The sequence below is a fragment of the Nannospalax galili genome, unplaced genomic scaffold (genome assembly GCF_000622305.1).
Source record: "Nannospalax galili isolate Female #2095 unplaced genomic scaffold, S.galili_v1.0 scaffold178, whole genome shotgun sequence".
NCBI lineage: Eukaryota > Metazoa > Chordata > Mammalia > Rodentia > Spalacidae > Nannospalax > Nannospalax galili.
Genome location: NW_008341757.1, coordinates 1946458 through 1958179, shown reverse-complemented (window position 1 = coordinate 1958179; position 11722 = coordinate 1946458). Strand labels below are relative to the sequence as shown.

General features: G+C 51.0%; 2 protein-coding genes across 2 annotated transcripts; one reads left to right on the top strand and one right to left on the bottom strand.

Moving 5' to 3' along the window:
• The first annotated feature begins 1380 nt into the window (after nucleotides 1–1380).
• Egr2 (early growth response 2) lies at nucleotides 1381–5386 on the top strand. The gene is made up of 2 exons (XM_008837303.3): nucleotides 1381–1897; nucleotides 3199–5386. Exons 1-2 carry the CDS (start codon nucleotides 1729–1731, stop codon nucleotides 4428–4430), a joined length of 1401 nt encoding a protein of 466 aa, XP_008835525.1. The 5' UTR covers nucleotides 1381–1728; the 3' UTR covers nucleotides 4431–5386.
• A 5200-nt stretch (nucleotides 5387–10586) lies between these two features.
• On the bottom strand, nucleotides 10587–11716 carry Ado (2-aminoethanethiol dioxygenase). The gene has a single exon (XM_029565528.1). The coding sequence runs from the start codon at nucleotides 11643–11645 to the stop codon at nucleotides 10878–10880; it is 768 nt and encodes a 255-aa protein (XP_029421388.1). The 5' UTR covers nucleotides 11646–11716; the 3' UTR covers nucleotides 10587–10877.
• Nucleotides 11717–11722: the final 6 nt, after the last annotated feature.

Genomic DNA, 11722 nt, shown 5'->3' with positions numbered 1-11722 from the left:
TTTATTTATTTTTTATTTTTAGTCTAATTTATTTTAATTTCTAACTAGCAAAGGGAAACAAGTGTGGGGGTCGTGGGTACTCCATTACTGGTGTTGGCGACGCCGTTTCTTGTCACTCAGGATCTAGGTGGCTTTTTGCAATGGAGAGGGAGATGACCGCTGGAGTAGCGGTTTAGGCGCGGCGAGGATGCACCCCCAGAAAATGTTCATGCTTGGATCACGCTGAGAGAGGCTGAGGACAGTGTCTTCGCAGGGCGTCCTGGGTGCCGCCTGCGGACCCTGCTGGGGTGGCGGGCGCACATGCGCGGTGTGGAGTGGGAGGTGTGTGTGGAGAGTGTGAGTGGGTGTGTAGGAGGGCGGCGGAGGGCGTGTGGCGGAAGTGTGTGTGTGTGTGTGTGTGTGTGTGTGTGTGCGCGCGCGCGGGCGCGGGCGCGCGCCAGGGTGAGTATCCAAGCCTCCATCTGGTCGCCCCCACGCTGCGGGCCGCCCAGACAGGCGGGGAAGGGCGCCCGCTCCGCGCAGCAGCTGGAGGGGGGCGGGGAGCGCGCGGGCAGAGGAAGGGGGCGTCTCCAGCCGAGGAATTCTGGAAGCTCCTGCAGCAGCTCGGCCTCTCCTCTGGTCTACCCCCCACCCCAGCCTCATGGTACCCAAAAATACTTAAACAAACAAACAGCCCAAACCTGTTCCGTTTTCGCTCCTGTATAAATAGAACAGACTTTCCAAAAAAGCAACACCGCATTCACTCTTATCACTAGCCACTTCTTTCCACCGAGTAATTCAGAAAAAAGCAGTCAGCTTCCGTGAATGCGGGGAGCTTTTTTTTTCTTCTCTCTGCCTCTCTTTTGCTTGCGGTTTTGAGCTGCCAAGAAAGTGAAGGAGGGGTTTGACTGTAGTGTCTCGGCTCCGCTCCGTTTCTTTCCGAAGTTTAATTTTCCGGAATGGCTCCCAAACAAGGGCCGGGGAGGCGGAGCCGCCACTACCGGATCCTCGCCTTTTTTGGAAAGTCTCGGCGAACCGGAATTCCTCCCCGCCCCTGGAGGCTGAGCCGCGTTCCGGGCCCGCGCGCTCGCCCGCCCGCGGCCACCGTTGCCGGGTCGGGATCGCCCCCTCCCTGCTGAACTCTGCAGCCGGGATTATCCGCGCTGCAGCCGAGGCGCGCGCCCGTCGGGACCCCCGCGGGTGTCCACCGCCTGAGAAGCGCCCCTGGCGAGCCCGGTGGAGCCCGCGCGGCCGAGCCCTTATGCAAATTGGCCATGTGACGGCAAAAGCCGCCTGGCCCAGCCCTGTTCCTCAGTCCATATATGGGCAGCGACGTCACGGGTTTTGAAGACCTGCCCATAAATACTTGGAGCCTAACACTTTCCGTCTGAGAGAGCAGCAATTGATTAATAGCTCTGCGAGGGGACACACTGACTGTTATAATAACACTACACCAGCAACTGCTGTTTCCCCAGCAGCCGGATCTCAGACAGGAGTCAGTGGCAGATAGCCATTTTTCTTCTTTAGGAAGCCAACAACTTGTTTGCTAGTTTTATTTCTGTTGGATATTTTTTTCTTTCTTTTCTTTTCTTTTTTTTTTTTTTTTTTTTTTTTTTGGTGGTGGTCGTTTATAAGTGTGGAGGGCAAAAGGAGACACCAACCCAGACTCAGTCCAACCCCTCTCCAAAACGGCTTCTCTGGCACTCCAGGTAGCGAGGGAGTTGGGTCTCCAGGTTGCGCGAGGATCAAATGATGACCGCCAAGGCTGTAGACAAAATCCCAGTAACTCTCGGTGGTTTTACGCACCAGCTGCCTGACAGCATCTACCCGGTGGAGGATCTCGCCGCCCCGTCGGTGACCATCTTTCCCAATGCCGAACTGGGAGGCCCCTTTGACCAGATGAACGGAGTGGCCGGAGGTAAGCCGCGTGTCTTCTTTGGAGCTGGTGGGTGGGGAGCGGTGGGTGTGCGGGACTTGGAGGAGAGGATGGGGACTTGAGGTGATGAAGCTGACCGCCCTGGCTCTGGAGACTAAGAGAGCAGGAGGAGCCGGAGAGAGCCAGGACCAGGGCGCCGAGGCTGTGCGAGCTGGCAGATGCACGGGGGGTCACCAAACCCGCTTGCGTGCGCCCCAGGCGCACCCAGCTTGGTCAGGGAACAGGGTTCAGGGTGTATGAGGCGCCCCTCCTGGGCTTCGGGGCTGGAGCAGGTCCATCTGCAGGACTATGCTTCTTGGTAGGGGCAAAATGACTGTGAAGTTCCGGGCTCCGGAATAAAGGTGCGCGTCTGCAGAGCCTAGTGGCAGGGAAGCGCGCCGGCACCACTCTGGTGGCTGAGCCTACTCCGGGAGGATCTTGGAGCGCGCTGCGCTCCTAGTGCGGTCAGGAGGCGCGGCCTCACCTGCGAATGGCCCAAGTGGAGGGGTTAGCGAGACGAGGTGGAGGAGAAGGGCGAGCAAGATCGGGAAACTGCCCCCGGACTGCCGAGGGAGGCCCGCGGGGGCACAGGCGCGGCGGGTTTCCTTAGCGATGCTGTGCAAAGTCGTCTCTCTCGCCCGCCCGCGGCCCCCGCGCCTTCCTCGAAGGCCAGCCGCTGGCTTGGGGCTTGGGCGGGGACGCGCAGCGGGTGCCAGGCAAGGCTGAGGATGTTGGGATAGAAGAGAAACCTAGATTCCTTCCTCTACAGCCCCCTTTCCCACCCGCAGTCCTTCGCTAAAGCGCAGCGGGAGAGGGAAGAGGGAGAGATGGCACCAGGAAAGAGAACAGTGGGAACATCACCCACCCACCCCTTCTGGGGTTCCCCTCTCCCAAGGCTGGCACCTTCTCTATACTGGCTGCGATTGGTCCGTTCTTGGGTGGTGTCTGTGTCGGTGCCCCAGCGGGGGGACCACAAGGCAAAGGAGTGGGGGAGAGGTTGGAGGCAGATGGGAAATTATTTAATTCGGTTGCTGCTATTATCGGGTGTTTAATTGGGAACTAGAGCCACAGATGGGGGGGGCAGGGGAAGGAGGAGGAGCACGCACCGCTTTCTTGGAGGTAGTTCCTGAGTCCTACACTTGGGCCAGCCTCTACTTACTGTCTCCAGGCTTCAGTTCCCCCACCTCTTGGTGGGACTTTGCCTGAGCTCTGCGGTTTGGGAATGGCCGCAGGAGAGGGGGTGAGAATTGCTTGTTGGCTGCCTTCTCATCATGCCACCTCCGTTCTGCCTTTTCCCTCCTCAGATGGTATGATCAACATTGACATGCCCGCGGAGAAGAGGCCCTTGGATCTTCCGTATCCTACCAGCTTTGCTCCCATCTCTGCGCCCAGAAACCAGACCTTCACTTACATGGGCAAGTTCTCCATTGATCCCCAGTACCCTGGTGCCAGCTGCTACCCAGAAGGCATTATCAATATTGTGAGTGCAGGCATCTTGCAAGGGGTCACCCCTCCAGCTTCAACCACAGCCTCATCCAGCGTCACCTCTGCCTCCCCCAACCCACTGGCCACAGGACCCCTGGGTGTGTGCGCCATGTCTCAGACTCAGCCTGACTTGGACCACCTCTACTCTCCACCACCACCTCCTCCTCCTTACTCTGGCTGTTCGGGAGAGCTCTACCAGGACCCTTCTGCATTCCTGTCGCCACCCACCACTTCCACCTCCTCACTGGCCTACCAGCCACCTCCTTCCTACCCATCCCCCAAGCCAGCCATGGACCCAGGTCTCATCCCTATGATCCCAGACTATCCTGGATTTTTTCCATCTCCGTGCCAGAGAGACCCACATGCTGCAGCTGGCCCAGATCGTAAACCGTTTCCCTGCCCCCTGGACTCCCTGCGGGTCCCCCCTCCACTCACGCCACTCTCCACCATCCGTAACTTTACCCTGGGGGGGCCCAGTGCTGGGGTCACAGGACCAGGAGCCACTGGAGGCACTGAGGGACCCAGGCTGCCTGGCAGCAGCTCTGCTGCAGCCTATAACCCGCATCACCTGCCACTGCGGCCCATCCTGAGGCCACGCAAGTACCCCAACAGACCCAGCAAGACACCAGTACACGAGAGGCCCTACCCGTGCCCAGCAGAAGGCTGTGACAGGCGGTTCTCCCGCTCCGACGAGCTGACCAGGCACATCCGAATCCACACTGGCCATAAGCCCTTCCAGTGTCGGATCTGCATGCGCAACTTTAGCCGCAGTGACCACCTCACCACTCACATCCGCACCCACACCGGGGAGAAGCCCTTCGCCTGTGACTACTGTGGCCGAAAGTTTGCCCGGAGTGACGAAAGGAAGCGGCACACCAAGATCCACCTGCGACAGAAGGAGCGGAAGAGCAGTGCTCCCTCATCCTCAGTGCCTGCCCCCTCCACAGCCTCTGGTCCTGGGGGCTCGCAGGCCGGGGCCAGCCTGTGCGGTAACAGCACGATTGGGGGAGGACCACTAGCCTCCTGCACCTCTCGGACCCGGACACCATGAGACGAAGCTGCGGCCAGCACACCGGTTCCTCCAGGCCCCAGAGGCCCTCCATCCACTGCACGACACACACTACCACCCTTCCCTGCCCCTCCGATACCTGGGCAAAGGACCTTAGTGGAGCCCAGCCATGCCCCTTCTTAGAAGCAAAGCCTTTTTACTCTCCTAGGGAGGCAATGCGGATGCTCAGAAGAGGGTTGGGTGCGGGCTTCCCCATCCCCCCCAGGCTAGAGGGCCGAGGCCTGACCTTGCTTGAGGACTGTTTCTCACCATTCCCATTATTTTGGCCCTGGATGCCAGTTGACCTGAGATTTGTTCTACAGTTGGTTGGGAGATGCTGATCCCTGGGAGTGGGACAGCAAAAAGACACAGCAAACCTGATCTGCACTTTATAGCTTGGGACTGATCTGGGGGAGGTTGGATAGTGAGTGGAGCCTGGCCTTTCCTGGCACAATCTGTTGCCCTAGAACAGTGAACTGAAGTTTACCTGGTTGTCTCTACCCTTAAGCAATGCGCACTAAAAACGCACAGAACGTAAGGGCAGTGATGGGAGGGACAAAGCAACATGGGCTTCTTCCTTGAGAAACAGACTATTTTTTCAATGAACACCTATTCAGATTTTGTGTATTTTTGATGTGCACTGTTCTTCATATTCTGAACCTTTGGGGTAGGGGAACATGCACAGAATTTATGATCTCTTGAAAGGAATAAGAGGTTAACTTATTTAAAGGGGGATGTACATACACTCTCTAGAATTTGGATGCATGCAGTTGTGTTGAAGTGTTCTTGGTGCCTTGTGTGATGTGGACAGTGTTACAGGGTCTGCATGTAGGCGGGATGCCTTACTATGGAAAAAAAAATCACTCCCTCAGTTTAAGTATGCTGTATATTTCTGCCTATTAATATTTGAAATTTTTTTAGAAAGTATATTTTTGTATGCTCTGTTTTGTGACTTAAAAGTGTTACCTTTGTAGTCAAATTTTCAGATAAGAATGTACATATTGTTAACTGCAGCTAGCTCGTTTGGTTATTAGCTCTTAATAGTTGTGGAAAAATAAACAGTCTATTCTAACGTAAAACCACTAATTGAAGTTCAGATAATGGTTTATGACTATGGTGTAAATAAATACTTTTCAACAACAGTTCTTGCTGCAGAAATCATTTATGCAGTTTGTGGGGGCCTAAAACAGCCATTCAAAGCTGTAACCTATGAACAGAAGAAAACTAGGTTCCAGTGGGCTGAAGGGCTTGACCAACACGAGACCTCTGTTTCCTTGCTAGCCTGTGGACACCAAGCCTCTCTGATCTCCATTCACAACCCATGACTAGCGTTCTGGGATTTCCCCCATGAATTAGTGTAAAAGTGGGGAGGCGTTTTGACTCATCGCTCCATCCTCTCTAACAGCCTTTAACAGCCTATAGCTTCTCTCTGCTCCAGAGCAGGCTCTGGAAAATAAATACTTATAAACAAGTGCCCACTTGGAGGTGTCTGTTGCACTTACAGCTGCTGTCACAATTCTCACCAAAACCTGGAGCTCAGTTGAGACATGGCTCTGTGGAAAGTGGGTGGTATGGTCAAGCTGGAAACTTTCCGGTTCCAGGATTAATCTCAAGACCACAGAAAACTTTCTGAAAGAGCTATCGCCTCTTCAGATCAAAGATGCTTAGACACTGACAACATTCATGGTCACACAGGAATTACCCCAGGACTCATTTCTCTCCAGTCCTGGCTTCCCAGCTGATTGCCCTTATTTGGAAGGATCATTTATCTACTACAAGCTTGGTGGGTCTAGAAGTGAGTCTCAAGATACTAAGCTTTTAGATAAGACAGACCAATCCCTGACTTTAAAACTCTCCAAGGCAATCTAACTTTAACAGGTAAATAGCATCCTCTAAGAGTAATGGTTTACAAAATACACTATCCTTTTACTGGGAGCATTTTTAAAAACACAAGTCAGTAGTCTGACTTACCACCTATCATACAAAGCAAAGAGATCATCTTTGTGGTTATCTTAACTTTGAAATCTGAACCTAAGTATTTAATATCCACTGCTTCTCACAGATGTCACTGCTGGAGCCCCCACCGCTCAGCTACATCTGAGAATCCCTCCCTTTGCTTATAGCTCCTGTCAAAACTCCCTCAGGCTGAGGGCTGTTTATCCATGGCCTGTATTTCAGAGTAGCAGTCACTGGAATTTGAGTCAGTTTATGGAGGTCACCAACCCTTCTGCATCTCCTTTCTTCATCCATATTTCCAGGATGCAGAAAACTTTTCCAGAACTCTAGCGAATTCAAAACCCAAGTGTCAGATTTTTTCTTGTGACTGATGATTTCCCATTAGAGTCTGCTTTCTCAGCTGTCAGCACATTATTTATCTACCTTTGGCAAATATAAAGCAATGACAATTTTTGGTAATTGTTTCAAACCAATACTCCCCCCCCCCCTAAAATCTTATTATGTTAGGATATAGTACACCTAAATTGTGTACAATACTCAATCACCTTCCCAAACTCTAATTGTTGAGCATCTTCATCAAGATAATGTAAACCACTGTTTAAAAAGCCACAGACTAAACATCATTTAAAAAATAAAACTGAAGACATTTTGGAGCTAGCTGGTTACATAAACACTTTCACCTTGGCTTAGTGTGGTGGCATACCTCACCAACAAGCTGTAAGGAGGTGTATACCTCAGCACTTGCTCAGGGCCAACTGTGCCTTCTATTCCAGATGCTAACATAGTAAGGCAGTACCTTGAATCATTTCCTTCCCAACTTGAAACATTCAGGCCAATTTTCACAGATGTTCAAAAAATCTGCCCAAGAAATCTGCACACAAAGGTAAGACTGCTTCCTCTAATCTCTTGTCTACTTTGTATGGTAACATGAGATATTCTGCCTACTGTTTTTGTGGAGAGTAATTCCTTAAAGATTCAGGATTCTGAGGTGGTGAGATTCATTATACACAGGTAAATTAAACCCAAATTAGGTTCTTAAGTGTTCACAAGCCAGGTGATATAATGAGATTAAGGCAAATTGTTTCAAATACTGTTTAAAAACAAGTGTTTTAACAGTTCAGTGTGTGTGTGTGTGTGTGTGTGTGTGTGTGTGTGTTAGGAAGTCAGTATCAAGAGATACTTATAATGCTGCCAGTCTAAACTACAATCAAATTCGGCAAGGAAAAAAAAAGATGGACATATTTGTCTTGTGTTTCCATTTGAGGATAAAAGTTACCTTTATTTCCTTGTTCTAGCTTGTTTTCTTAATGTTTAATACGACAGCAGCTTTTTTTTTTTCTGTTACAGCAAATAACGCAGTTAGACATTAGCTTCAGATGCATTTTCAAAGACCACTCTCAAGGAAATAAACTAACTTTAAACTATTTCTTGGACTTTAGAAATCTGTAGGTTACTGGCTCTTGGTACAACATAATCTTACAGAACAGACTATGAACTTTTAACAGTATTTAAAATATAGTTATCACAGGTAATGTTTCCTTATCCATTTTACAATAATCAACATTTCTTTTAATACTTTTAAACATGCCTTTATTTTCCATACATCTACTGATTTTATTCCTGGATTTGAAGATGGGGTATCATTCACAATGATAAAATCCGTTCTTAGCTATGCAATGGATTGATTAGTGGTTGGATTCTGTGTGACCCTAAGCTCTGAATTCAGGCCAGTAGTCGTGAGTGGAGGCTATCAGGGTAGAGTTGTATAGTCAGTCACAGGCAGAGGTTTGAGGTGGGGCTGTATTGCTTCTTGGTGGAGCAAGAGAGCTAGAGCAGAGGACTCAGAATCATTTTCAGTAGAGGAGAGGTCAAGGCCCTCTGGGTAAGCCAAAATCAAGGAACTTACATTGCATGTGGGGATTGAAAGCTAGAAAACGGTGAGTTAGGTTTTAAAAGCTCAGATAACCTGCTCCAGTTGATACAACACGTATTTCTTAAAAAGGAGGCTGGCATTTTATTTAACACACAGCCCTTGGGGTTCAAACCTGTCAATTCTCAAAGCACTAGGAAGGTCCACAACTCTACACTGATGTAACCAGTCACTATGAACTGAAGCTTCACATGTATTTGGACAATTTCACATTCATGAGCGGTAATTATTGCATTTATTTCTCAGCAGAAAAGTCAAGCTATTAACAGCATTGTGCTCATTGGTGTCTCCTAATGAAAAGAGAGGCAGCTTTTACCCCAGTTATAAAACACTCTGTATTGCAGAACTATCTGGAAACATGAGCCGCACACTGGTAACTAAGTTTATGCATAGAAGTGCAAGGGTTTTCCTGCACATTTTGCCTTAGAAATGAGCCTATTCTCTTCACAGCAGCTCATTAAAACACATTACATCTTGTTTTCACTGTTAATTTACTCAACGTATTATCAGTGAAACAGAAGTTTTGCTGTTTTTACCAAACTAAATTAAAAACACAGTATTGCTGTTTTAGCCCAGAACAATTTTAGTTATTCTTTTGAAAAGCACCTTAGTTTTTTCTTTCAAACTGCTTGTAATGGAGACCTTTTATATATTTGCAATAAAGTCCTTCACAATGACTCTTTATTGCTGTCCTTGTCCTAGAGTAAGTTTCTTCAGGGCAGTGTAAAGCACTCCAGATTATGCAGTAACATACACATTACTCTCAACTTTGAAAATGAATCAACTTTTTGCAACATTTCAAAAAAGGCATGTGGCTGAAAACCACACATTCATTGCTACGCTGTGAAAAAAGAAAACACTGTTAAGTTTTAAAACCATCCTCTGCTGTCTAGATTTTCCACAGAGGGGCTGGAGGAGCCTCAAGACGCAAAGGCATTTCAAACCACACTAAGGGAAGCTCCCTACCTCCAGCAACCCTGCTAAGGCCTGGGGATTCGCCAGTGGTTAGGGTTCCAACAGCTTTTCACTAGCATGCTGTGCTAAGTTTCACTTTTATTAAAATAAAACCCAAACCATTCATCAATAATTTCCTTTTTCATACTACTTTAACAACTAGGAACAAACGGCCCTTCAACCTGGGTCTTTGTAACGTAGTATACAAAGGAGCAGTTTCCCTTTGGGGTCAACACTTGTCACCAGTTTAAGTCTTCCTTTATTACAGATATTTCAATTCTATTACAACTCTAGCAAGTCATTTAGAAGGGATTAGAAGACAGCTGGGTAGATTTTGATGTTTATTTCTACAGTCTGTCTTTATAGAAAGATGTGAAGAGTCCCATAAGTAAAAAGGGAGAAAGTGTTCCACAGCATGAAGCAGATGGTGTGGAGACACCTGTAAACAGGTAACTTTGCTCAGCATATTCAAATGATAAAAAAAATATTTCAGACAGCACAACTATTCTCTGTGAAGGTTAGGAAAAGTGTTTAATCTCCAATTTTGTGCCCTAAAGTGGTCCTTAAATTCTCAACCCTGCAGGCCACATATGCACATCCACATACTAAATACGTCTATTATTTCCCACCCCCTCCGCCTCTTCCTACAGGAAAGGGTATCAGAAGCCTGCCCTGGCTCTTGTTTGAGAGGGGTGAGATACCATCCCAGTGACACAGCTGGGACCACAGCCCTCTGCAAGTTCCGGGCTCTGGGGAGAAAGGGAGACTGTTGGTACCTTCTCCTCTACTACAGGAAGACCGTGGAACAGTGGTTAGGGCTCTACATTCAGTTATTGGAAGCATTTACAGATTCAGCTCCTCTGAATCTTCTGGTTATCAACCCTTAAAGAACAGCAAGATTAGAACAGAAGCCATCTGAGAATACAGACTTCCTTTAAAGGTGAATCTACAACAAAAAAAACCTCTACAAATAGAGGGAAAGATAAACTCTAAGGGCCGGTGTGAGGGTCTTACGGAGCCTGCCTCGGTAAACAGCGGTGGTAACCCGGCAAGGGAGGAAAGAAATCCTGCAGAGTCACGAGACTCAACCCCAACTCCGAAAAGATGAGTTTTCACTGGGATGCAGGACTGCTCAAGTTTAAAAGCAGCTCATCTTTAGAAACCTAGTGTTTGTTTTAAACCAATGACTTGAACTGAAAACAATTCAAGGCCATGCAGTCAGTAATAAATTAAAACTGTGAAGAAGCAAAGAGTCCTAAGGGCATGAAAGAAAACAAACCCAAGGGGGAGGGGCTGAAAAACCACTTAGCGTATTTCGTATGGAATGGGAAACAGAGGAAGAGTATTTCCGTTATGGCTTTAGGATGGAAGCTCTGAGTCCCCCGCCACACTCCCTTCAACCAAAGCCCCGGTGGCAGTGACAGGACCAGGAAGTAACCTGGCCGCCCTCCCCCACCTCGCCCCCATAGCCGTGCCGGGTGGCTGCGGTCCACGGCCTGTGCTTGCGGAGGAAGAGGCTGCCGCTGACGATCCGTAGCCCGGGCCGGGGGGGAGAGGGAGGGAGGACACAGCCCTTGCGGTGGGGGCAGCAGATCTGGGTTCCGGCCGCTTCAAGGAAGGACCTTGGGGCCCGGGTAGGGCTCGCCCTCGCACCAGAAGTCCTCGGCCTGCGGGGTCTCCAGCAGCCACACCTCCCGGGGAAGCTCGCAGGCCGAGCCCGAGGCCGCCCGAGGCCCGACCGGCTCCAGCACGCGGTAGTAGTGGCAGTCCCGGCCGTCGTCCGGGTCGTAGGGCGGGGCCAGGATGTCCAGGAAGGCGGCGGGCCCGTCCACCGCGTCGATCTGGTGCAGGTTGTCCCGCTGCGGCGTGAGCACGCACGGCGCGCTGGCCTCGGTGTACTCGGCCCGGGAGCGCAGCACGCCCGGCCGCACGGCCTCCCGCTCCCGGGGCTGCAGCGGCGGCTCGAACTGCTGCTCGGGCGGCGGCCGCGCCCCCGCGCCCGCGTCCAGCTTGTCCATGCAGCTGATGCGCAGCGTGCCGTACAGTACCTTGAGCATGCCGTGCATGCCCGGGTGGTCGTGCAGCGGGATGCACGTGCCGCTCTTGAGCAGGAACACGCCGAGGCTGAAGCCCGCCGTCTCGTAGATGTGCATGTAGGTGACGGGCGGCAGGCTGGGTGGCGGCGGCTGCGGCGGCGCCTTGCGCGGCGCGATGTTCAGGTCCTCGGCGCGGACCTGGGTCAGCAGGCTCTTCAGCTTGCTCAGGTTCTCGGGAAAGCCGGGGGGCAGCGCGTCCGAGCCCGCCGCGCCACTCCGGAAGGTGAGGCACGCCTGGCGGGCGATGCGCTGGATCAGGGAGGCCATGTCGTCGCGCGGCATGGTCGGCGCGGCCCGCGGCCGGCCTCCGCCGCCTCTCCGCCGCCCCTTGCGGTCCCCCGCGGCCGCCACGGCTGCCC